Here is a 27,839-nt window from a genome sequence, read left to right as displayed (position 1 = left end):
CACATTTCAAATTACTGAAGGAAGAAGAATACAGCTGCTGTAGCTCCTATATGCATTTTGCATTAATATTTTCCGCACGTTTTCAAAGCAATCAAAACGTGTTGCTTAATTGGATTAGCCCACCTGAGAGCCCCGGCGGGAGGGAACAGATTGAGATCCTCTCCGCTCCAGCAGCATCAGTGGACCATGGACAGTGAGGGCAGAAAGGTTGTCGTCTGTGACAATGGCACAGGGGTGAGTGAGTGTCGATTTAACGTTATTTAAAAAAAAAAGTTTTATCACTACCCCATGGAGTTAAAAAATGATAATACTGAATGTTTATTTAGGATTTGGGAATAAATTATGAGAGTAGTAATATGCATTGGAATTTAACAATTTGCAATAAGTAATAGACTATATCTTAATCACGTGTATTTGTGTTAATAACAACAGCACAAATCAAGTTGTTTTCTAAGCACCCTGCTACAAAGCTGCAACATTTTATTCGTAAAGGAGATAACAGTGTCTGTCACAGTAAACGGTATGGTGTCGTAGAAGCCTATGAAGCAAGCTGCACTCTGCGCGCTAGGTAAGGGTGTGGGTCTAATATGGGTGCGCGTCTGTCTGGACTTGTCACAGACTCCTTCTCTTATCCACACACACTGCCATACATGGTGTTGATGTCGTGGAGTGAGCTGTTATTGAACGGGAAGAAGGAACACAAGCAAAGAATTGAAACAATTCTCGATTCCCCATGCTTCTTGAGTTCACTCGCACCATATCAATGGCTATTGGAAGCCCCTTTAAACTTCCCGTCCCGCAAAAGCACACTAGAATCATGAGCTACATGTTAACTGATGACTGTAGGCTAGCTTACCCCACCTCCTCTTGTGGCTGGTGCTTGGAATGTATTGTACACCTTCAGGCTATGGAATGTGTCTTGGCTACATAGACAAGTTAGGGCATTTCAATAAATGGTGTTGTAAGCACACAGGTAAACAGACAGAAATGTCCCAATAAAATGTATAGTTTACTATTTCAAGATGCATTTTTACAGTGTTATTGCTGACTTGATACAGTTTGACACATCCACTATTAATGTTGAACTGAAAATATTTTGCAGAAGTTCATCACAAGAGAAGTGACATTATCTGTGGTTCAATTTTGGTTTCTGCTCAATGCACCAAAGCAAGGACTTTTTCAGTAGCTCGAACTGTCCCTCACCCCTCATATTGAAAGTGTGTTGAATGTGTATTTAAGGACTACAGAAAGTGTATTGAAATACTATTGAAAGACTGTTGAAAGTATGCAATACCATCATGTTTCTTTCATATTGGTTCCCATGCAGTTTGTCAAGTGTGGCTTCGCTGGCTCCAACTTCCCAGAGCATATCTTCCCTGCCTTGGTGGGTCGGCCCATCATCCGGTCAAACACCAAAGTTGGAAACATCGAGATTAAGGTGAGGTCAACGGAGCAATGGCAGTTGATCTCTAGCCTAAACACTGACAGAACCACAGAAGTGTCCTCTGCTCTTGACTGTGCTGTGTATGATTGTGAAAGCATCAGTTGAATATTAGCCATCTCCAAATACTGTTAATACCCTCTCTGACAATCGTTTGAGAGCTAGCCTAATATCTTAAAATTGCCATGTCTGTACTCTGTATGCATATTTCTGTATGATCAAATGTATCCAAAACAACTCCCTTTTTGACCCCCCAACCCTGGGCCTGACCTCCAACCTCTAACCCCTAACCTATAGGACCTGATGGTGGGTGACGAGGCCAGTGAGTGTCGCTCCATGCTGGAGGTGTCCTACCCCATGGACAACGGAATGGTGCGCTCCTGGGAAGACATGCTTCACCTGTGGGACTACACCTTCGGCCCCGAGCGCCTGGACATCAGCCCCCCAGACTGCAAGGTCACAATTCTTTTATTTGTCCTTTTTCCTTTAATAAACTTTTTCGGCAGGTTACTGGGATTGAGATAAAATCACATTTCTGAAGGAGAGACATGGGTATGAAATCCATTTAGTCTGTTAAACTTCTAGTGTTTTAGTGGACTATTTGGAAAATGGTTAGTTTAGAAAACACTTTTTACAGTCCACCTGCCTTCTGTATGTGTTGTAATGTTACGGATCAATGAAGTTTCATTTGATTCAAGGTGCTTCTGACGGAACCGCCCATGAACCCCACTAAGAACCGTGAGAAGATCGCGGAGGTTATGTTTGAGACCTACCAGTTCCACGGCATCTACGTTGCCATCCAGGCTGTGCTCACTCTCTATGCCCAGGGTAAGGGGAGACTAGACCCACAGACATGGCTCTCCCTGTAATATATAATGATATACTGTAGTATAAATGCATAGACTTTACCTCAGCGGGCTAACAGAGTCTTGTAAGGAGCTGATTCAAACCCACAGTCACTTTCATACGGGTCTGTTATGTGACCCTGTGTGTCCTGCCTTGTCCTGTCTCTAGGTTTGTTGACAGGCGTGGTTGTGGATTCGGGGGACGGTGTGACCCATATATGTCCTGTGTACGAGGGCTACTCTCTACCCCACCTCACACGCAGGCTGGACATCGCTGGACGTGACATCACGCGCTACCTCATTAAGGTGTGTTTCTAAATATATTACCACCCCGTCACATTATGACCAAACTAAGCCTTTATATCCCTTGTGTCAATCATAATCAATGCAAACTTCTTAAAAATTGACAGTTGAATTCGTTTTTAGTTATTTATGGCCCGAGAGAAGCTGTTTCTTCACCTATGATCCCTCTCAGTTGCTGTTGCTGCGTGGCTATGCCTTTAACCACTCGGCTGACTTTGAGACGGTCCGCATGCTGAAGGAGAAGCTGTGCTACGTGGGATACAACATCGAGCAGGAGCAGAGACTGGCTATAGAGACCACCGTGCTGGTGGAGTCATACATGGTACTGTAGAAAACGCCTCTCCTCTCATGTCAATCAGAGAGAATGTTCATTATTATTTATGAATGGTCTCTTAGCCTGGGTGGCAATCTGTTTATAGCAATGTAGCAATGTTGCAAAACTCCCAGGCTAACCTATATGAATCTCCTACATATATCTTCTGCACTGTATATCAATCATGACATAAAAAGAAACCCATCAGAGAATAGAGGTGTGAATTTGTAAGTAATATAATAATAGATCATTAAGCAGACACTTTATCCAAAGCAATGTACAGTCATGCACATTTTCAATGTATTAGTGGTCCCGGGAATTGAACCCAATATACTGACGTTGCAAGCACCATGCTCTACCAACAGAGCTACTGAGAACCACATAATTTTTTAAATTTAACTCGCTCTATGCTACAGCTGCCTGACGGTCGTCAGGTGATGGTGGGAGGGGAGCGGTTCGGAGCACCGGAGGCCCTCTTCCAGCCCCACCTCATCAACGTAGAGGGTGCAGGCGTGGCTGAGCTGCTGTTCAACACCATCCAGGCTGCTGACATAGATCTCAGGTCAGATATACACCCTCCTGCTGTTGGTCTCCACATGGTTTAACTGATACTGTAGCCTCATCCTGTACTGTGTGGTGCTGTAGCCAACTTCTCTATTGTTTGTTTTTAATGCCATACAAGTGGAGGAGGCCAGCCTATAGCGTCAGGTCCTACAGTACATTACATTGTGGGCAGTGCTAGAGTTAGAGATCTGTGCAAGAGTTACATAGTTGTTCTATATATGTGGATATTACCAATAGAGCCCAAGCTATTTTGTTTGGTAGCTGTACTAAATATATGAAGCAATGGTATTATAAACCTATAGTTGACTTATTAAATTACAATTAAAACTGTATGCAAACAAACAGTTGAAGTTGGAAGTTTACATACACTTAGGTTGGAGTCATTAAAACTAGTTTTTCAACCACTCCACAAATGTCTTGTTTACAATCTATAGTTTTGACAAGTCGGTTAGGACATCTACATTGTGCGTGACACAAGTAATTTTTCCAACAATTGTTTACAGACAGATTATTTCACTTATAATTCACTGTATCACAATTCCAGTGGGTCAGAAGTTTACATACACTAAGTTGTCTGTGCCTTTAAACATCTTGGAAAATTCCAGAAAATAATGTCATGGCTTTAGAAGCTTCTGATAGGCTAATTGACATCATTTGAGTCAATTGGAGGTGTACCTGTGGATGTATTTCAAGGTCTACCTTCAAACTCAGTGCCTCTTTGCTTGGCATCATGGGAAAATCAAAAGAAATCAGTCAAGACCTCAGAAAATAAATTGTAGACCTCCAGAAGTTTGGCTCATCCTTGGGATCAATTTCCAAATGCCTGAAGGTAGCACGTTCATCTGTACAAACAATAGTACACACGCAGCTGTCATACCGCTCAGGAAGGAGGCATGTTCTGTCTCCTAGAGATGAACGTACTTTGGTGCGAAAAGTGCAAATCAATCCCAGAACAACAGCAAATGACCTTGTGAAGATGCTGGAGGAAACTTACAAAAGTATCGATATCCACAGTAAAACGAGCCCTATATCAACATAACCTGATAAGTCGCTCAGCAAGGAAGAAGCCACTGCTCCAAAACATACGTAAAAAAGACAGACTACGGTTTGCAACTGCACATGGGGACAAAGATTGTACTTTTTGGAGAAATATCCTCTGGTCTGATGAAACAAAAATATATCTGTTTGGCCGTAATGACCATCGTTATGTTTGGAGGGAAAAGGGGGAGGCTTGCAAGCCGAAAAACACCATCCCAACCATGAAGAACGGGGGTGGCAGAATCATGTTGTGGGGGTGCTTTGCTGCAGGAGGGACTGGTGCACTTCACAAAATAGATGGCATCACGAGGAAAGAAAAATTATGTGGATATATTGAAGCAACATCTCAAGACATTAGTCAGAAAGTTAAACCTTGGTCGCAAAAGGGTCTTTCAAATGGACAATGACCCCAAGCATACTTCCAAAGTTGTGGCAAAATGGCTTTAAGGACAACAAAGTCAAGGAATTGGAGTGGCCATCACAAAGCCCTGACCTCAATCCTATAGAAAATTTGTGTGCAGAACTGAAAAAGCGTGTGTGAGCAAGGAGGCCGACAAACCTGACTCAGTTACACCAGCTATGTCAAGAGGAATGAGCCAAAATTCACCCAACTTATTGTGGGAAGCTCGTGGAAGGCTATTCGAAATATTTGACCCAAGTTAAACAATTTAAAGGCAATGCTACCAAATACTAATTGAGTGTATGTAAACTTTTGACGCACTGGGAATGTGATGAAAGAAATAAAAGCTGAAATAACTATTCTCTCTACTATTATTCTGACATTTCACATTCTTAAATAAGTGGTGATCCTAACTGACCTAAAACAGAATATTTTTACTGGGATTAAATGTCAAGAATTGGGAAAAACGGAGTTTTAAATGTATTTGGCTAAGGAGTATGTAAACTTCCGACTTCAACTGTACACACATACTTTTTGTCTTCTACCATCTTGTTTCTCTCTCCTTAAGGTCTGACTTGTACAAGCACATTGTTCTGTCAGGAGGCACCACTATGTACCCCGGCCTTCCCTCCAGACTGGAGAGGGAGATCAAACAGCTGTACCTGGAGAAGGTGCTGCAGGGGGACACTGAGAAACTTTCTGTAAGCAAACACACACATGCAAGGAAACGCACACATGCACGCACATGTATGGACACATACACACACACACATTACACACACAGTACACACCCACACACCCACAGTACAATAAGTAAACCTGTGTAATGATAGAAATGGTGTTATATGTTCCTTCATCTTAGTTTACCGTATATTTTTTCTACCCTCTCCCCTACCTGTCCCCCCTCCCTTCCTCTCTGCAGAAGTTTAAGATCCGCATTGAGGACCCCCCAAGCCGTAAACATATGGTGTTTATGGGTGGAGCGGTGCTGGCCAACATCATGAAGGACAAGGAGTCCTTCTGGCTGAGCCGGGCTGACTACCTAGAGAAAGGTCTGAGGGTTCTGGACAAACTGGGGTGTGGCGTGAAGTAGAGGTGAAATCGAGGTGGTTAGCTAGGGACACACACACACACACAAACACACACACACGGACGGACGGATGGACGGAAGAAAGAAAGATCTGAGGTACAGCAGTAGACAGAAGTCTGGGAGTCCTGGGTTGTATTCACTAGGCTCCAAAAATCGATGTGCTAAAAACAACCCAATTTGGGTTATTTGGTAACTCAGCGCTGATTAAATAGTGGACAGAACACGTAGGACTATTTTGACCAACAAGTTGGATTGTTGGAATTACCCAAACATGGGTTCATTTGACCTTCAGTTGGGTATTTTTACTCTCATGCTGGGTTGACCTAGCAGCTGGGTCTTTTTTAATATAACCCTTAGGTTCTGTTCAGGAGGCGTGACTTATTAGGGTTGTGTCTTTCAGCAAGATCTTATTGGTCACCCATGAGATTAAATGTCATTACTGTTCATTACAGTATGTTAAATATGTTGTAAGAGAATAATATTTTCATATTCGTCACTGTCAACTTTCCAAGTTGTTTCGTACTGTCAAGTTAACATATTGTATTGCATACAATACAACAATTATACAGTACAATACACTTGTAAGGTTTCATATTTTTACCATTTGAATTCTCACTGTGTCTAATGGAATCATTTTGAAGTAGCCATTGTTTCAAATGCATATGCAAATAAATATAACTGACGTTAGCCTAAATGCCAAATTGAACAAAGTGAATGTCATTGTTTTTGATGACTGACTAGCAGTGGTGTAAAGTACTTAAATAAAAATACTTTCAATTACTACTTCTGTAGTTTTTTTGGGTATCTGTACTTTACTTTACTATTTACATGTTTGACTACTTTTACTTTTTCTCCATTACATTCCTAAATAAAATAATGTACTTTTTACTCCATACATTTTCCCTGAAATCCAGAAGTACATGTTACATTTCGAATACTTAGTAAGACAAGAAAATTGTCAAATTCAGACAAGAATATCCCTGGTCATCCCTTTTACCTCTGATCTGGCAGATTTTCTAAACACAAATCCTTGTAAATGATGTCCGAATAAAACAAGAATATTGTGCCGTCTGGTTTGCTTAATTTAAGGAATGTGAAGTGATTTATACTTTTACTTTTGATACTTAAGTATATTTTAGCAATTACATTTCCTTTTGATACTTAAGGAAATTTAAAACCAAATACTTTTAGACTTTTACTCAAGTAGTATTTTACTGGATGACTTTTACTTGAGTTATTTTCTACTAAGGTATCTTTACTTTTACTCAAGTATGACAATTGGGTACTTTTTCCACCACTGGTGAGTAGCCATTTCTTTTGGACAATATCTTTGTCTTCAAAAAATGTTTTGTAATACGTATTCTCTGTCATAAATCATTTATGTAAATACATATTTGTTCATTCTGACAGTGGAGAGAATATGATTATTCAAATATTTTGTGACAGTTGTGCTTTGATGTACTGGGAAGGGTTTGGGTCATTTCCATTTCAATTCAGGAGATTCCTTGAAATTCCAATTCAAGAATAGCAAAACAATGTACAGAGTATACAAAACATTAAGAACACCTGGCTCTTTCCATAGACTGACCAGGTGAATCCAGGTGAAGGCTACGGTCCCATGTGGCTCAGTTGGTAGAGTGTGGCACTAGCAAAGCCAGGGTTGTAGTTTTGATTTCCATGGACTGTAAGTTACTCTGGATAAGACAAGACTGACCAGGTGAATCCAGGTGAAGGCTACGGTCCCATGTGGCTCAGTTGGTAGAGTGTGGCACTAGCAAAGCCAGGGTTGTAGTTTTGATTTCCATGGACTGTAAGTTACTCTGGATAAGAGCGTCTGCTAAATGACTAAGATGTCGAATGAAGCTATGATCCCTTATTGATGTCACTTGTTAAATCCCCTTCAAATCAGTGTAGATGAAGGGGAGGAGACAGGCTAAATGGATTTTTAAGCCTTGAGACAATTGAGACATGGATTGTGTGTGTGTGCCATTCAGAGGGTGAATGTGCAAGACAAAATATTGAAGTACCTTTGAATGGGGTTTGGCAGTAGGTACTGGGAGGTAAGGAGGAAGGGGTGGGGTGCAACTCAATATTAGGAAGGTGTTCCTTGTGTTTTGTACACTCAGTGTATAAGTAAAGTAATTTGCTGCTTCCCAGTGGTGACTTGTAATATTCCCTTAGCAATATACTGTAACTTCAACATGATATTAATATAGATTGTACGCAGCAAACACTGATAAGCAAAGAACACATCATGTAGTAGCACTATGAACAGATAATGCAATTTTATTGCGATTTTGTATTACTGGACAAAATACAGCAATGTGTTATACAGCCAATGAAATAGTGAATGCCATTATGTTGCCTTTTTCAACACAGTCAACACATGCATCACATACGAAACCAGCAAAGTCTTTACATTCAATGAAAAGAGCATGCAATAGTCTTCAAGGTGTCCTTGTTCATCTTTAAAGGACCCCCATCTCCAGTAAAAGCTTCCATAAAGGTAAATATCTCACTTTCCTTCTTAGAAATCTGTGATTCATACTCAATATAACTATTCCACCTTTTTTTTAACAATTCATCATTGTAATAATACATAAGTGTTAACATTAAGTTGAACAGTCAGTTGGCAAAGATGATCTGCAGCAGGTTTCGTCGCCATGGCCACTTAGGTGACTTTACATTCAGCTAATCGCCATGAGGCATAACATGGTCCCAGTTTTATTGGCCATTGTCACGTAGATGGTCTTTTCTCTCAGAAGCTACTTTTGTCATGGAATATTAAAGCAATTCAATGGAAACAGTAATAGAAAGTGAAACAGAAAAAAAAGTAATTATTTTGACAAATGTGTCCCTTTTTATCATAAAGAGACATTCATTTGGCAAAAATCTTAAAACAAGGAAATATTGTGCCTTTCAACAACATTCCTCAAACCGGTTTTCTATTTGTAAAGTTAAAAAATGGTTTTCCCACAATCCTGTCAACAGTAAGTGACTAGAGGTGGCAGAGCCAACATCAACAGTACCTCAGACTCACAATCCAAATGTCTTCATGGCGTTTGCCTGTATTGGCTCTTATTCACTCCTTCTTTATCTGTAACACGGTAAATAAGTCAAAAGAACCAGGTCCATCTTACCTTAAAGCAAAGCTTGTCCTCTGAGCTGCACACATTCCTATGTGTATGACTTTACTTTCTTAACTTTGGTATTGAGGTTCGGTCTTACAAAAAATATTTCCGTCGCTCTTACGTTACAGTAGCAAGGACATACCGGTAGCTAGTGTTTTAGGCCCCCCCCCCCAAACCCTTAACAACAGGGTTCTGAACATAGAAATATAATTTATAGAATTCATTCTAATTCTATGGTTCCAACCAAAGAGCAACAGATTGACAGAAGTGATGTGAATAATAGACAACCAATCTGCCCTTCCTCTAAGGCTGAGTCTCAAGTGACACCCTATTTACCAGAGCCCATACAGTGCAGTGCACAACTTTAAACCTCCACTATGGAATAGGGTGCCAATTGAGACTTGCCCCTTAGTCTTTAGTGAGAGCTGTAGTTATGACAACACGTCCAAGACACAACACAGCTTTTTTAATCAATCAATAAATCGAAAAACGCTGAGATCCGAGAAGAACTCTTCCACCTCCTCTTCCTCCCTCCATCGCCCTCCTTCCTTCACTCCTCACACACGGACTCCCCCAGGTCCACAGCGCCCCCTCTGGTCAGCCGCCGCATCTTGCTGAAGTCGTGGTCCGTGCGAAGGTAGGAGAGAGAGGGGCCTCCCTCACTGTGGCTGGCCAGGTCCTGAGGCTGTGTCTGGGTGGGAAGGGTCCTCATCTCCCCCCCGGACCTCCAGTAGAGGGTGTAGTCCTGGGGCTCGGAGACGCCGAAGGTGGAGGCACAGAGCCGGGCTAGGGCCTCGCTGCTCTCCCCGGCTCTCCACTGCAGCGTCCGCACAGCGCTGCGCTCGCCGTCCTGGAACAGTACCCGAACACACCTCTGTACAGAGAGAAACACATACAAGCAAAGACACACACACACACACACACACACAAAATGAGTTACAAAATGTATACTCTTGTTAACTCACATAAACAGCTCTTATAACATAGCCGTCAGAAGACTCACAAAGATTAGAGTGCTTCAAAATAATATACTGTCTTCCATTCATTTAAACCAAACTAACTCAATACTGTAAACAGTACACAATACACCAGGACGTCACCCGGGATACAAGTCAGCATTCAATGTCTGAGGATGTTGGGAGATGAGGTGGAAACCGGCCACTAGGGGCAACAGTGAGCGCTGTGTCGGTTGTGGACAGGGGTGGCGGATGGGTGTAAGCATCTGCCTCTGATTCCAAAGGTTGCATGTTTGAATCCAGTGATAGAAAGTTCAGAGTTAATACCTACCTTGTGAATTCTGAGTTAATGTCTAATTTTAACCATAACGTTACAAATTTGGAGTTAATGCCAAAACTTAACCTTAAACACTTTGAAATGTGAGGTTTGGAACAACTTTGAAATTTGACATTTGAGAAACACGGATGAAAGTCTAATTCTGACGTGAGACTGTGAGAGCTAGTAGTATACAGAGCCTCAATTGGCTACTGTTCGTTACACAGCTGTACATACTGTAGGCGATACACCACAAATGCACATTCCTCAATATAAATCAATACCAATCAGTTTCAAAATATTCTACAATGACTACAGTCCAACAGTCTTCATGCATTGCCTTAATATCAAACAAATTCAACACTTTTACTTTTCTACTTTAAACACACACTTTAAACACACATACACACCTCCATTAAACCACACTGTCCCTTCATCCTAACAAAATGAATCCATACACTTACACAGACATAGCCTACATCAAAGTACAATAATATACATCTATACTACATGTAAATACAGTGTGCCACAACCAGTCGAAACGTTGGGTATATACTATATTACATAATAGGAGAACCACCTACAGTACCACCTGCCTCCATATAACACAACCTGCCCATTCCCAAACACCCTTCATTAACACTCTCACATACCGGACACAGTCAAATCAGCAAGTTCCCCATGGACCACATCATTAAACAACATTAAAAAGCTGCAACTTACAGAGTCACTGAGCTCCTCACTGTCTGTGTGCATATTGTGTTTGCTCTCCTCTCTTCAGTGGGTTGCTACTGCTCAGTAAATTTCATGCTATCTGACCACCCACTTCTTCATAACACTCAGCGAGCTCACTGATCTCCCTCAGCGGCGGTACAGCAAATCTGCTGGCGGGTGTGTGGTGTGTACGTGTGTTTTAGCTAGCTGCTATTTGAAGAGAGTGAGTAGCCCACGTGACTGACTAGCTAACTACAGTGTTTGTACCATTTCATCTAGTGAATGGTCATCATTTGGGGACGAATCAAATACTAGGACAAAGGAGGGGGTTTTTAGCAAGCTGCTATTTGAAGGGAGTCACTATTCCTCACGTCACTAACCAGCTATCCACCATACTATGTTTTCTGGTGAATGGCGGTCATGATTCTGGCGAATAACAAGCACAAGGAGGGTGCGTCTGTCTATAGATGGGCGGGGTTTGCTCTTTTGGGACTATTATTTTGTCATCTCAATCCTGTGCAGCTGAAGTATTTGAAAGAAAACAAATTTAAATCCAGGCTATTTAAATCCAGGTCTGGTGTCGAGTGGCGTCTCAGAATAGGGTGAAGCTGCCCCTAGACACTGATCTTGGGTCAGTTTGACAGTTTCCCCACTAATGGTTATTGCTACCCAGGGGAAAACGTTACCCAGGAGCTAGTGTTTCACCTGGTTCTGTTGTCTCTCACGGTTGCTCTTGGCTTCCAGGCTGCGTCTGCGCCCCCACTCCCTCAGCCCGTCCAGGGCCTCGCGGGTCAGACCTCCTGGGGGGACTTGGTCCCCCTTCGCTTCAGGGCTCTGGATCAGACAGAGGCTGGCATAGACACTGGTCAGGTAGTAGCCACCTGGGAGAGTGGGTGGGGGCACAGCTAAATGTCAATACAGTGACTGTGAATGGCATCTAAATATCCATCAAGACCACAGTTATGTTGTCTTCATTATCCGCAATGTTATTTTAGAGGTAGAGTGTATAAAGGCACAGGGTGTAGTTCGTAGTGGTGCCCTCTCCTTTGGGGTGGAGAGGGTAAACCAGATACCACATAACGTACTGAGAACCATATGTCTCTTAGAGCTTGGTGAGTGTGGTTGTCCTAGGGTCATTTTGCATACAACCTTCCCACAACGTTCTGGGAACGGTGCAGGTTAGTTGCTTGGCTTTGGAACATTCGCAGCTCATGTAGCCCTTTGCACTCATACCCGAATACGGGTTGAAAACGGCAGATTTGAGCACTGATAAGCTCCTAAATGGGAATGCTGTGGGTGTACAACAACATGCTATACATTGGTTTTGACTGACAGTTGTTCTGAAATTGAGCTCCGCGCGCGACAAGTTGTCCCCATCCCTTCTGCTAATTGGGCTACTTTTACACATTCTTTGCTGTCTGAGGGAAGGAAATGCTGCAAATTGAGAGGACTATGTATTTTGAAAGACGAGACGTTGTGGATTATAATAAATACCACTGATGTGATCCAAGCAAGCCAAAGACCTGTGAGTCCAAATGTGCACTTCTCGTTTCCAAATTACAGTCTCAATGTTTCTGATGAATTTGTTTGATGTCGTTACAAGATGACATGGCGTCATACCCTGGTTTGTTCTGAACAGAATGAGTCTCTGATTTGTTTATTATGACTCCATTTTGCTGCATGACTCCTTTTTATGCGCACCAACAGTACGATCCGTTTCTCTGAATGGCCTTGTGAAAGCCTTAGGCTGCCATTACACAACGTTGTGTAATGGCAGCCTAACACTTTAAAATCAGATTTTATAGCTTAGGTAATCATGTTGGCAATAGAACAAGCTTTGAAATGATGCCCAGCTGACCCAGACCATTTTTGGATTGCGCAAACAACAACAGTAATTGTGTGATGGCAAGGATGTAGGGCTGTGTTCCAAAGAAAACCACTACAAGTGTGATTGCTCTCGTTCTTCAACAGCACAGCTTGGAGAGCTCAAAATAGCAGCTTGTAGTTGAAGACTCTTCTTTGAGTCATAAAAGTACATTGAAATTGCTTAGGAACCGTGCACACTTTGGGAGAGGTGTGTGGCCACTTTTAGACTCCAGTTACTCCTCTCACTCAAACCCATGTCATGTTTTTGTCTCATGTTGTGCTTACCCCACATTTTCCAGGAATAATCTTCTCATAATCTTCTCATTTTACTGTATCCACAGGATTTTTAGATTTCATGGTTAACAAATGCAGCAAAAAGTACAGTAAATGTAAAATACACATCAACTCAACAGTGTAATGTCTTGTGTCAGGTGAACTGTGTACTCACCTTTGGTCTAATTATTTTCCCATTATCTCCAAACTGTTCCCTTTCAATTGCGACCATTACACTGCATATGCTTTCATATTTCTTCTGTAAGAAACATTTCAATTTAGCCCTATCCATATAGGCCAATTCCCACAAGTGTAAAGGGTTCGGGAGAGGCGAAGGTCAAGTCATGCGTCCTCCGAAACCCGTCAAACCATGCTGCTTCTTAACACCCACCCGCTTAACCTGGAAGCCAGCAGCACCAATGTGTCAGAGGAAACACAGTTCAATTGATAACCGAGGTCAGCCTGCAGGCACCCGGCCCGCCACAAGGAGTTGCTAAAGCGCGATGAGCCAAGTCTTTACTGGACAATGCTGGGTCAATTGTCCCTATGAGACTCCCAGTCATGGCTGGTTGTGATACAGCCTGGGAACGAACCCAGGTCTGCAGTGTCGCCTCAAGCACTGCGATGCAGTACCTTAGACCACTTGCGCCAATCATTTTAGTCATTTGGCAGACGCTCTAATCCAGAGCAATTTACAGGAGTAATTATGGTTAACATAACTTTTCCTAAAAGTTAAAACATTGTTACATTTAATTTCCATTTTGGTAATATACTAGGAATATTCTCCAACTGGTTTGACGTTGGGAATGTTCTCAAATTTTTCCAAGAACGTTAAGAAACAAAGTTCTTCTGTGGGATTTTCAGTGCATCCGCATAACGTTTCCTACAGGTTTCCCCATGGTTCTATTTAATGTCATGTTCTCAAATTGTTCTGAAAACGTTAAAAAAATGTTTCCATAAAAACTAGAAGAAAACTTTAGTAACGTTCAGAGGAACATTCTAAGAATGATATTTCAAAACATACATTCCGTTCTCAGCATCAACACAACTCTCCCTATCCTCTCTAATATTACGTGTGTTCAGGTGTGTTGGCTGCGCCCACTAATTGGCCGCACCTGATCTTAAAGATGTTCTCCAGTGATTTAAAAAAAACTTTTACGGTTGAAAGGCAATATCCCAAGTGTAAATACAGTAAAGTACACACTCTAAAAAATATGTTTTGAATAAAATAGTTGTTTTTTTAGACACAACTACAAACTCCAAGGAGTAAGGCAGTGAAGGAGTTGTCTGATGTCATCGGCCCCTTGGTTGAGGAACAATAGAGGAGCAAAAGCCCCCCCCCTACTTGTGCTATGTCATGCCTTTTGTTAAGTAAATTAGCTTTGTATGCGTTAAAAAACATGGCATGCTCGCTCCATCCTAGTAGCGTAGCGGACTAATTCCATGGATCAAGAACAGAATATTATAGATTTGAATCTCACGGACGCCTAAGGAAATGCATTTCCATGTGTCCTATCTGTGCTTGGAGTTCAAAGTGGTTAACCCCAAATAAACTAGCAGTGTTATTAAAAGTCTTATTGAAACATTCCGTTAAAGTGTTGAGGAAGTTATTCAAAAACCTCCAAATAATCTATCATTTATGTTCAGTGTTGATAAAACCTCCCAGGAAACAAAAATGGCACCAAATTTCGCCATAATACTGTTTCGACTGGGAAGCATCCGGTAAGCTTTAAGGTGGAAGGGATGTAGGCTATAAGGGGTGTAGGCTATAAGGGGTGTAGTTAGGGTGTAGTTTGGGTATAGTGCGTACCCTCCCCAGTGAGCCAGGAGGGCTCTAGTAGTTCCATCATGTACTCCACCTCCAGTAGGATCTGAGGCGTGTTACACATCACAATCACATAGGACAGCGCCGGCAGGAAGTCCTCAGAGCTCACTTCCTGTCCTGGGAGCAGGAAGAGGATGGTACAAGACAGCTTTAACAGATTGATTGATTAATAACAGTTGATTGATTGATTATGACAGTTGATAACAGCTTCTAGCTTATAACAGGTAAATAAATGGTGTTCTTAAAATGTTTCTATTTATAATAGATAATCACTGGCTGTGGTTACTTTATTTGACGTTTAAGATTAGGCAAATTGAAGGCCGACTCACCACCGTCGTGGAGGGCCCCCATGGCCTTCTGGACCGACTTGCAGACCTGCAGCAGCAGCAGCACCTTGTCTATGGGTGAGTGGGTGCGCTGCATGAGGCCCAGCTTCTGCCTTACCCTCTCCACTCCGCGTGTGTCGGGCACGCCCACCAGCACTCCGAGGCGTTCCATCGCCCCCTCTTGGCAGGCCAGGAGACTAGAGGCCAGGTGCTGGGTGGAGCCGTCCTGTCTGTGGAGGGAGAGGAGGGCCTGGTCGAGCAGCACCCTCAGAGGTTTCAGCACACAGCCAAACATGGCCTTCTCCAGGGCTATGTCTGCATGGGGGAACACATACATAGGTACGCACACACGCACGCACGCACGCACGCACGCACGCACGCACACGCACACACACACACACACACACACACACACACACACACACACACACACACACATAGTAGTAGTTGAAGATAATAAGGAAACATATTGTATGAAAGATTTACTTTATTCAGATTACAAACATTTATCTAAAATAACAACGTACCAGTTCTATACACTCATATCACACACAACACATACCCATAACACAACACAGACCTATACACACACACACAACACACACTCATACACACAGGAAACACCCATAACACACACCCATACACACAACACAACACCCACTCATACACACAATACACATACCACCCACTTGTTCAGTCAGGAAATGATTAATCATTACTGAGGGACAGGGGGAAGTGGAGGGTCACAGGATTCCCTGACTAGGCTGACATTGTCCAACACACATAAAGCGAATGTCAGCTCTACATCAATACCCAGTCCTCGTCCTGCCTCGCTTTCTTCCTCTATTTCTCTCTCTCCCCTTCCATCCCTCTCTCCATATCTCTCTCCCCTTCCATCCCCCTCTCCATATCTCTCTCCCCTTCCATCCCCCTCTCCATATCTCTCTCCCCTTCCATCCCTCTCTCCATATCTCTCTCCCCTTCCATATCTCTCTCCCCTTCCATCCCTCTCTCCATATCTCTCTCCCCTTCCATCCCCCTCTCCATATCTCTCTCCCCTTCCATATCTCTCTCCCCTTCCATCCCTCTCTCCATATCTCTCTCCCCTTCCATCCCTCTCTCCATATCTCTCTCCCCTTCTATCCCCCTCTCCATATCTCTCTCCCCTTCCATATCTCTCTCCCCTTCCATCCCTCTCTCCATATCTCTCTTCCCTTCCATCCCCCTCTCCATATCTCTCTCCCCTTCCATCCCCCTCTCCATATCTCTCTCCCCTTCCATCCCTCTCTCCATATCTCTCTCCCCTTCCATCCCCCTCTCCATATCTCTCTCCCCTTCCATCCCTATCTCCATATCTCTCTCCCCTTCCATCCCTCTCTCCATATCTCTCTCCCCTTCCATCCCTCTCTCCATATCTCTCTCCCTTCCATCCCTCTCTCCATATCTCTCTCCCCTTCCATCCCTCTCTCCATATCTCTCTCCCCTTCCATCCCCCTCTCCATATCTCTCTCCCCTTCCATATCTCTCTCCCCTTCCATCCCTCTCTCCATATCTCTCTCCCCTTCCATCCCTCTCTCCATATCTCTCTCCCCTTCCATCCCCCTCTCCATATCTCTCTCCCCTTCCATCCCTCTCTCCATATCTCTCTCCCCTTCCATCCCTCTCTCCATATCTCTCTCCCTTCCATCCCTCTCTCCATATCTCTCTCCCCTTCCATCCCCCTCTCCATATCTCTCTCCCCTTCCATCCCTCTCTCCATATCTCTCTCCCCTTCCATCCCTCTCTCCCTCTCCCTCCATCTCTCGCCCCCCCCTTCCTCCCGCTCTCTCTCTCACTCTCTCTCCCTCCAGCCAGAGAATCGTGCTGCTCTTCAAGTGCGCGTGGGACTGTGATATCTTTAAATGATAAACGATGAGGGAGAAAAAAAGTGAAAATGCCTCCACCGACGCAATTGTGAGTGTGGAGTCCACTCTACTCTCTCCAAAAGCCTCAGCACACACACACCAACCATCCCCTGTAGTCCCCCCCCACCAAATAAGAAATATCAATGAATGAATGTCTTATATCTCCCATCCAGCAACATACAGAGATATTTGGCAGGCTAAATGTGATAGATGTAGTTCTCTGGCTTGTCTAGCAAAGCTTTATAAATCCTAGAGACAATATGAACTCATGGATGAAAAGCTACCCCCTACGCAGTGATAATACCTTTTCACTAAAAGCCTCTGGACAGTCTGTCTGAGTCTCATCTAAAGCCAGCCTGTTGTTTCCATAGTCTCTCTCTATGGGTTTACTGTGTGTTATTATACATCCTGTCAAACCAATAGACAGTGGTGCTAATGCTTTCCACAATTGACATGCTGATAATATCCAATAATATTTGTGTTATAGTCTTTAGTGAATATTATATGGGCTTGCTTTGCAGCATTTAAAAGTATTTGTAATGTCCTGTGTATCGTATCAATCTGTTTTGTGTGTTTGATGCTGAACACCTGAAGTTACTGAAGATCCTGCCCCTTCCAAATTCCTGCCTCTCCTCAGTATCTCTCCCATTCTTATGATATATTCCTCTCTCTCTTTCTTCCTCTATCCTCTTTTTTCCTCCTTGCATCCTTAGAGGTGAGAATGGTGGTACCTTTCTGGTTGTCGGGCACCAGGGTCTCTAGGGGGGGCGACAGTTCTCCGCTGTCCAGCAGGAAGCTCTTGGCCTGGGACAAGAAGCACCGCAGCCCCTGGAGCACCGCCAAGGAGGACTTCGGTGAGGAAGATGACGATGAAGAGGCAGCCTGGGTCAAGACCCTCTCAGCTCCTCTTTCTGCTTCTGGAGGAACTCTTGGACCAAGGAACCAAACGCAGACCTCCAGAGACAGAGAGTTTGAACATTGAGGTTTTCCCACCAAAAACATGATGAATTTACATGACACTACACAATTCCACAGAAGCCATGTTAGCTCCCTATGGGCAATATCAACCCCCCCCCCCAAAAAAAATCATCATGAACAGACAAATTGAATGTTCAAATGCACAAACATGGCATCAAGTTTTCCCAAAGTCTTGCTCTATATTTATAAGTGGTTTTGCTGACCTCTGTTCCCTGGATAGCTCCTCCACCAGCCTGGCAAGCCTCTTCTCTGGAGCAAAGAAACACACAAACGCCGCGCTCATCCTCTGCAGGCCTCCGTGACCCCCCCGCGAGCGCACCAAGGGCGGGCGGTGCTGAGGGTTGGGGTTTGGTTGTTTGAAGAACTGGTCCTCTGCTTCTGCTCCTGTGTCCTCTTCCTCCAGACTGCTGAAAGAGCTGCTGCTGTCCAGTTGGGCCAGAGAGGGGGCTGGGTGGCCCTTCAAGGCCAAGCACGCCTCTTCGATGCTGGGCTCCTCTGGAGCAGATGGGTCCTCCTCTACCTCCCCCACTGGAGGATCTGTTGGAGCCTGGGGAGAGAGACGGAGTCAAGGTCATATCTTTATACAATGCATCAGCTGGTCAGTGTGTTGACTGGATGTGTGCTTTCAGGAGAGAAAGAAAGGGAGTTAGGAAAAGAGAGAAAATAAGAGAGAAAATAAGAGGATAGAGACATACACTACCGTTCAAAAGTTTGGGGTCACTTAGAAATGTCCTTGCTATTGAAAGAAAATGGTCGATTAAAATAACATCAAATTGATCAGAAATACAGTGTAGACATTGTTAGTGTTGTAAATTACTATTGTAGGCTTTGCGCTGTTCTGTGAAAGGAGTAGTACACAACGTTGCACGAGATCTTCAGTTTCTTGGTAATTTCTCGCATGGAATAGCCTTCCTTTCTCAGAACAAGAATAAACTGATGAGTTTCAGAAGAAAGGACTTTGTTTCTGGTGATTTTGAGCCTGTAATCGAACCCATAAATGCTGATGCTCCAGATACTCAACCCGTCTTATCAACTGCCCGTTTTATTGTTTCTGTAACCAGAACAACAGTTTTCAGCTGTGCTAACATAATTGCAAAAGGGTTTTCTAATGATCAATTAGCCTTTTAAAATGATAAAGTTGGATTAGCTAACACAACGTGCCATTGGAACACAGGAGTGATGGTTGCTGATAATGGACCTATGTAGATATTACATAAAAAAATCAGCTACAATAGCCATTTACAACATTAAGAATGTCTACACTGTATTTCTGATCAATTGTATGTTATTTTAATGGAAATGTGCTTTTCTTTCAAAAACAAGGACATTTCTAAGTGACAGCAAACTTTTGAACGGTAGTGACTATCATAAAGGGACCCTTACCGCTGGCGGTACAGGCACGAGGTCCTCATCCTCGGCCGACATGGGGGACAGTGCAGGGGTTTTCCTCAGGACGCCAGCCCCAGGATGGACCTTTCTGTGCGGGTTGGGACTGGGCTGGAGGGGTGTGGGCTGGAGCCTCTCCTGGTCCTTGGGGTTCTCCGGTGGGGGCAAGGGGAATGACCCAGACCCCCCTCCACCACCTCCACAACCAGACAGAGTCATGGAGCTCTCTGTAGAGACACGGACCCTCATGCTGCGTTTGAAGCGGTGGCGTTTGTGGGACGCCCCCGGGATCGACTGTTGCGGCTGTTGTTGCTGCTGGAGGGAGAAAGGAGGTAGGTAGTTGTCCCTATACCGACCGATTCAGGGTCAAATAGACATGTTTTCACTCTCCCTAATGGTTATGTTTAGGAATTTTGGTAGGGAAAACTGATCCCAGATGTGGTTAAAAGGTAGACTCTGCAAGGTGACATCTTTAAAAACTGGGATGACTTCCCACTTACAGCCATGTTGATGTGTTTATAAGTCTATACCTCCAGCTGAAGGAAGCCAAGTAAACTGAATCAGGGTAAGACATTATTTTTATTCCCCCAATGGTTATGGTGAGGAATTGTGGTGGGCTAATCTGTTGCTAGATCTGTGCTTAAGGGTGACTACCTCAAGCTGGAGAAAGAGAGGGTTAATGAAGCAGAGAGACTCCTGTCTGCCGCGGGACAGCAGGTAACACAGGTCCTGGGACAGACCCGCCTTGACCTGCATGGTGGGCGGAGTCTTGGTGGTAATGGGTGAAGCCTTGATGGTGGGTGGAGCCTGTAGATCCCCAGGTCCATTCTGGGTGTCAGAGAGTGAACTCCAGAACTCTGTCGGGTTGTGGGGAAAAGAACAAGAAAGACAATGTTTCCCGGTCCAGATTCTGGTATGTAACATTTTCATACTGTCGTGTTCAGAGGATAAGTAATTGATTCACGCCATAAAGTGAGTGATATTGAAGTGCTTTGAAGACCATATCCTACTGTGCTAAACATTTAGGCCCAGTCCAGAAACAACCCCTAGACACATTATGTTCCTTTTCAAATCAAACCAAATTGTATTCGTACAACCTTACCGTGAAATGCTTACTTACAAGCCCTTAAACAACAATGCAGTTCAAGAAATAGAGTTAAGAAAATATTGACAAAATAAACTAAAGTAAAAAATAAAATACCAAAAACGAGGTTATACACAGGGGGTACCAGTACCGAGTCAATGCGAATTGGAGTGGGTCTAGGGTTTCCAGGATGATGGTGTTGATGTGAGCCATGACCAGCTTTTCAAAAGAACTTCATGGCTACCGACATGATTGCTATTGGTAGTCATTTAGGCAGGTCACCTTCACTTTCTTGTGTGTAGGTCGCCCCATCCCCCCATCCCAATCTAATGTAATGTTGATGTTGGATCTTAATTTGAGCCAGTTTGCTACAGCAGGAAAATAATCCTGAAGCAACAGGAAATGTGAATTATTATGTGGATTTTAATTAATGGACATTTTCTGTAGGGGTTGATATATTTTCCATAGGGAAAATCAATTCTGACATTTTAAAGCCTTTATTAAACCTCAAATACACAACAAGTTTGCATTTCCTGCTGTGCAGGAACATACTCAGCAACAAAACAGTGATCAAATTAAGATCCTACATCTGTATGCTATAGATCCATTGAATGAACCCCTACCTAATCCCATATGGGAGATGGCCTCCAGCTTCCTGTGGGTGGAGGCCTGAGCAATGGCTTCTGGGAGCTCCAGTGGAAAAGGCAGCACATCCCTGGAGACAACACACACATATTGAGGTTATTTATTATCAAATAACACAGTGTGCCGTAGTGGGCTAGAACAGCATGTTCTGTAATGGAAGTGCCATTACAGCGTATTTACAGTCTGTGGACAAAATAGACCAAAGCAGTGGCAGTGTTATTGACAGGTAGATGGGGTAAAGGTAGTGGCAATCACCTGCTAATGCAGTAGAAGGCCACCAATCGGCAGAGGTCTGGGAAGCTGAGGGCGGAGCTCTCCAAGGCGAAGGCTGGGGATAGGACAGAGAACATTTGACACCAATCACAGCTTTGTAACATTTGGCAGCACCCTTCACAGATCCAGGGAAAGGATAAAGTGAATAAGGGGGCAGTTGAAATCGGTGAGGGGGCACAATTTTTGGGAGTTCCTGCATTGGAATTATATTGAATTCTGCTTATATCACGCTATACCATAATAAACATGAAGCTAAAATGCTGAGACTCCTAGACCAGTGAGTGCTTTTGAAGTGACAGGTTGGCGTGAAATCTATAACCCATCTCCACTGTGCTGTATCAGCACAATGGACAGCGACCTACACGCTGAAGAAAGGCCTGTTAGGCAATGAATATAGGCTACAAGATAGATAGGATAATTCACCTATTTCAAACAGCCTATGTGAATGCATCCAAATACTAGTTCCTTACCACAGTGCAGTGCATTTGAAATGCTCCTTGCTGGAAGATTCCTAGCGAATCCTTTGGTACCATCAATAGCGTTCTTCCAGTTAGAATATCCACCTTGGGAGAAGGCCTTGTCTGCGTTAGCATTGGACCCAACACAGAACTTTTGACATGGAAACCAAAATGCCGCATCTGCAGTAACCGAGGACTCCAGTCACTCTCTTCCTATGAACCAGTTGCTATTAAATAAACGTTTTTGGGCAGAAAACCTGCAGCTAGGGTAGGATTCTAGGCTAACCTGGGCTGGCTCCTCTGTCCCAAGATAGTCAGGAACAGTCGGGGAAGGGGTAGTGGAATAGCTGGTGCCTGGCAGCATCATCCCTGCTGGGTTTGGCGGCGGCCGTGGTGGTTTGATTTCCGATGTCCATCGTGGCGGTGGCAGATTAACTGGTTAGAGCTCTAGGGTAATAACACAAATGCCTTTTACAGCTAGCTAAGAAGCTAACTTAACTCTGCAGTGGTGAGGCAGAGTTGAGTGAAGGAGCTTCAATTGTAAACTTGACCGGGTTCTAATTTTCCACATAGTCTACCACAGATGAGCAGCGTTCCCCCCCCCCCCCCCCCGCTTTTTATGAAAACCCAAAGGAGACATACCTAACCACCCAGTGGCCTTTCATAGCCCTGATACAGCGCTGATACAGATTTTGCGCCAACATGTCACTCAATCGTTTATTTAGGGGCATAAAACTACAACTGAGGTGGCACAAGCTTCAATTGAGGGGGCTAAGTCCCCTCTTGCCCCCTCGTGGAGCCGGGCCTGATCTTTCATAGATTCACAGTGGATCTTGATCACATGCAGTACTGTGTGTGACTGAAACTGTTCAAGTGTTTTATTGTTAGTTTAGAGCAGTGTTTCTCAACTCCAGTCCTCCAGTACCCCCAAAAGAACACATTTTAATTTTAGCCCTGGACAAGCACACCTGATTCAACTTGTCAATTATTTATCAATCCCTCAATGAGTTGAATCGGGTGTGTTTGTCCAGTGCTTCAGGTAGCCTAGCGGTTAGAGCGTTGGGCCAGTAACCTAAAGGTTGCTGAATCGAATCCCTGAGCTGACAAGGTAAAAATCTGTCGTTCTGCCCCTGAACAAGGAAGTAAACCCAGTGTTCCCCGGTAGAGCGTCATCGTAAATAAGAATTTGTTCTTAACTGACTTGCCGAGTTCAAGAAAAATGTGTGCTATTGGGGAAACTTGAGGACTGGAGTTGAGAAACTGTTTCATTGTTAGTTTAGAATGTTGGTGTAGCCTACATGTATGTGTACTCACTGGAGTCTTCCTCACATATGAGACACTCCTTAATGGAGGATGCTGCTCGGTCTGCGGTCACTCTGACACACAACAACTTCCTCTGGCTGGAGCTGCACTTACGCACCAGGAATGTCTACACACAGGGGCCAGCCATAAATATTGACAAACATTGTTAAACAAGTACTTATGGAACTGTTCAATAAGAAGTAAGTAAGAGTATGCTAAGGTTGGGTTTTATTAGGGTTCTTTGTGAACACTTGGGGTGAGGAACTGTACTGTCTTGTATACTACTCTATTGGAAAGCTATACTAAACAGATACAGTTCACCTGGCAGTCAGGTTTAGTTAATTGATTCATTGATGGAATGATCTGATTGGCTTTCCCCTCCTCACCCCGACAGGTTCTCTGAGCAGGATATAGAGGGCGGAGTCAGCATTGATGGACAGCTGCAGCCAGACGGGGTGTGTGTGGAGGAGTCGGTCCAACACACTGAAACTCCGCTGGGACCCTAGATCCCCCTGCATCTAGATAGAACACAGGAAGGGGTCAGTGTATAACACACAGACACAGACACACAATCTCTCTTGTCTCTCTCGTTTCTCCCCCTCTCTCTTCCTCTCTCTCAGAACTGCAGGCTGGATGTCACAGTGGTGACATTGTGTGGGCTGCCGGAGAGCGGTGCGAGCATAGCAGCAGATGGTTGCCTTGGTTACAGAGGCCTACACATCCTACCAGGCATTCCCACTCAGTAAGAACACCCCCCTCTCCCAACACGAGGTGATACACACCACACACACACAAATACACACACCAGGAGTGCAGGGAAACTACTGGCAAGGTGAAGTCTTCTTTTATATTTCTAGAAAGTATCGTGACTTTCTCTCTTGCATACAAAACAAACAAAGTGTATTTATACCGGTACTGGTAATTCCTCTCCACTGGTTAACAATACAACACCCTCCTCCCTCGCTTCAGACAGTCTTTTGTTATTGTTTTCTTTGATGACTTGATGATGATAACATTCGTCAGAATAGGAGTCAGCCAAGTAGGAGAAATCACTTAGTAACAAGGAAAATAACACAATGATCAAATGTTCAAATGTTAATGTTGTCTAAACGCCTTTCTATAAAATAAGAAATGTTCTCTAGTGAGAAACAAGTCTCAAATGACAATAAACACTCTGATTAGCCAGGGGTATAATGAGAACTCCAAGTCTCAGTAGTATAATTCATAAAGGTGTCACTTTGCCTCCCGAGGGACGCAGTGGTCTAAGGCACTGCATTGCAGTGCTAGCTGTGTCACTAGAGATCCTGGTTCGAGTCCAGCTCTGTCGCAGCCGGCCACGACCGGGAGACTTATGGGGTGGCGCACAATTGGCCCAGCGTCGTCCGGGTTAAGGGACGGGTTTAGCCGGAAGCAATGCATGCTGACACGGTCTCCAGGTGTACGGTGTTTCCTCCGACACATTGGTGCGGCTGGCTTCTGGATTAAGGGGCGTTGTGTCAAGAAGCAGTGCGGTTTGGCTGGGTTGTGTTTCGGAGGACGCACAGCTCTTGATCTTCGCCTCTCCTGAGTCCGTAAGGGAGTTACAGCGATGAGACATGACTGTAACTACCAATTGGATACCACGAAAAAGGGGGTAAAAAAAGTGTTTCACTTCATCATCATAACCTTTATTTATCTTTATTCATTTCTACCAACCTAATCACCTGCCTGAGGTCACCCCTAGAGCCAGGTGTTTCTCCCAACCACAATACCAGACTAGGAAAAACTCATGAACCTACTCGATTCCCTGGTCTTTATAAACTGATTTAACATGGTAATAGAAAACACACGTGATACACATACACACACATCCTGTGCTCTCTATAACTAACATAAACAACCTCCCACCTCCAGTGAGTGTAGGGGTCACCCATACTTACTTCCAGGTCTCCCTTACATAAAACACCACACAGCCCACACACACACACACACACACACACACACACACACACACACACACACACACACACACACACACACACACACACACACACACACACACACACACACACACACACACACACACTTATGTAATTCCCAGAAAGGGGGAGAGAGACAGAGAGCAAGATAGAGAGGGAGAGAAAAAGTCTGATATCCAATATCTCTAGGAAGAGAATTTAATAGATGTTTGTCTTGTTTGTCAGTTACATAGACTTGTAAAGGAAAACATGTGTTATGGTCTTAAGGACAGTCAGTTAGTGCTAGTTTATGCTAACTTGCTAGCTAGCAACTTCACTAGCAATAAATGCTAGCCAGCTAGCTAGTTACCATAAACTGCTAGGAGTGCTAGCTAGCAACCTTACTACCAGATTATCTGATGTAAAATACATTAAAAAAGATAACATAACTTAATGTCAGTTGTAAATGTTTCCACTAGTCACTGATAGCTTTGGAGTTAATGTTACTTTATAGCCTTTTAGCTATTTACCCCAGTACTTTAAAAAACGCAACCTTTTCTAAAAACAAGATTTCATACAATACCTACAAAACTGTTAACTGTAGCCATTTTTTTCCCTTTATAGTTTATACGCCTCAGCATGAACTTCATCCACATATACCCACTTTTTTCCCCAAATGTTGCTTTTTTTGTGTCAGAAATTAGACATTGTTCCTGGGGGGAATAGTTACCCCCTAGTACCCTATTGTCAGGACAAAATACAGCCTACCCCATAGTTGGCCTATTCACATAGGGACACTCTCCCCATCAAAGCTTACAGAAAAATGGCAAAATGGCAAATACCTTGAGACTCCATTGGCGAAACCATTGGCGAAACCATTGCCTCAACAAGCATACCACCCTGCATCCCACTGCTGGCTTGCTTCTAAAGCTGAGCAGGGTTGGTCCTGGATGGGAGACCAGATGCTGCTGGAAGTGCTGTTGGAGGGCCAGTAGGAGGCCCCCTTTCCTCTGGTCTACAAAAATATCCCAATGCTCCAGGGCAGTGATTGGGGACATTGCCCTGTGTAGGGTGCCGTCTTTCGGATGGGACGTTAAATGGTGTCTGGCCTCTCTGTGGTCACTAAAGATCCCATGGCACTTATTGTAAGAGTAGGGGTGTTAACCCTGGTGTCCTGGCTAAATTCCCAATCTGGCCCTCATACCATCACGGTCACCTAATCATTCCCAGCTTACAATTGTCTCATTCCTCTCCCCTGTAACTATTCCCCAGGTTGTTGCTAAAAATGAGAATTTGTTCTCAGTCAATTTATCTGATAAAACATAACCAAAATGACAGAACCCATGGGGAAACGGTAAGCTCTTCTGAAGCAACTGTAAATATGGGAGTGGAGCTCTGAAAAGCGGCAACACAACAGTCGCATGACAAACACAAGGGGTGTGTTCAGTTCAATTAAATGTTTGCTCAGTTGCGTGACGGTCTGTACTGAACTACACGTTTCCCCCAAATGTTCTTGAACAGACGTTAAGGTACGTTAGAGAGAAAGAGGCAAAGCAAGAGGTTTTACGCCACCCAATATCTGTCCATGAAAATAAGCCCACGAAGTGAGGAACTTTTGTATGAAGGTCAATGAGTGACAAACTGGGCTTACAATTTTTTTATTTCTAATTGGCTATGTGAGGCTTATTGGATCTAATATACTGTATGTAATAGAAGTAGTGTATTGGTTAGGTTGTTACAAATGCACTGATATAAGTGGACAACTTAATATATGAGTTGTGCCTGTTGTCATAGGGATAGAGGACCACATTATGGATATAACCCTTGGGCTCCTGTGTGGCGCAGCGGTCTAAGGCACTGCATCTCAGTGCTAGAGGCATCACTACAAACACACTGGTTCAAATCCAGGCTGTATTGCAACCCATAGGGTGGCGCACAATCAGCCCAGCGTCATCCATGTTTGGCTGGTGTAGGCCGTCACTGTAAATAAGAATTTGTTCTTAACTGACTTGCTTAGTTAAATAAAGGTAACATTTTTTTTTAAAGCGTTGACATTGCCAAGGATGGCTTCCACCATTTTAAAGTAGTCAACTGGGTGGGGATTGTTATGAGTTGGGAGCAATCAGCCAATAATGTTTAGGCATTTCCATCGAAAAGGACCCATGAGCACCAACATGTGAAGTTCATAGGAACATATCAAATTGGGTGTCAAATGAAAGCTATGAGTCTATATTTTCTGGAAATTAATTAAAAAATCCATATGAATTAAGTGAATACCACAGCATTCTTCAGTGAGAGTCCCACTAAGTGCAATCCAGATGGGATGGAATATCATTTGTTTATCAACAGGACAATGACCCAAAAGTCAGGTTTGTAGGCCTCATTGCTCGCACACACCTTTTCAGTTCTGCCCACACATTTCCTATAGGATTGAGGTCAGGACAAAGTGATGGCCACTCCAATACCTTAAC

The 27,839-nt window shown here is 43.7% G+C and overlaps 1 protein-coding gene and 1 pseudogene across 1 annotated transcript; one reads left to right on the top strand and one right to left on the bottom strand.

Annotated features, from left to right (window-relative positions):
• LOC135510458 (actin-related protein 2-like) lies at positions 1-6,777 on the top strand. Its single transcript, XM_064931401.1, has 9 exons — positions 1-234; positions 1,328-1,438; positions 1,739-1,897; positions 2,140-2,269; positions 2,456-2,592; positions 2,762-2,911; positions 3,319-3,464; positions 5,473-5,605; positions 5,827-6,777. The coding sequence occupies exons 1-9, from the start codon at positions 187-189 to the stop codon at positions 5,995-5,997; spliced, it is 1,185 nt and encodes a 394-aa protein (XP_064787473.1). The 5' UTR covers positions 1-186; the 3' UTR covers positions 5,998-6,777.
• A 1,487-nt stretch (positions 6,778-8,264) lies between these two features.
• LOC135510457 (ras and Rab interactor 2-like) lies at positions 8,265-26,705 on the bottom strand (annotated as a pseudogene).
• Positions 26,706-27,839: the final 1,134 nt, after the last annotated feature.

This window comes from Oncorhynchus masou, chromosome 23 (genome assembly GCF_036934945.1).
Source record: "Oncorhynchus masou masou isolate Uvic2021 chromosome 23, UVic_Omas_1.1, whole genome shotgun sequence".
Classification (NCBI taxonomy): domain Eukaryota; kingdom Metazoa; phylum Chordata; class Actinopteri; order Salmoniformes; family Salmonidae; genus Oncorhynchus; species Oncorhynchus masou.
Note: the sequence above shows the minus strand (reverse complement) of the source record. Positions and strands in the feature narration are given on the sequence as shown.

Coding starts and splice junctions, on each gene's coding strand:
- LOC135510458 (XM_064931401.1), top strand. CDS start 187: ATGGACAGTGAGGGCAGAAAGGTTGTCGTCTGTGACAATGGCACAGGG. Junction 235..1,327: donor TCTGTGACAATGGCACAGGG/GTGAGTGAGTGT, acceptor GTTCCCATGCAG/TTTGTCAAGTGTGGCTTCGC. Junction 1,439..1,738: donor TTGGAAACATCGAGATTAAG/GTGAGGTCAACG, acceptor CCTAACCTATAG/GACCTGATGGTGGGTGACGA.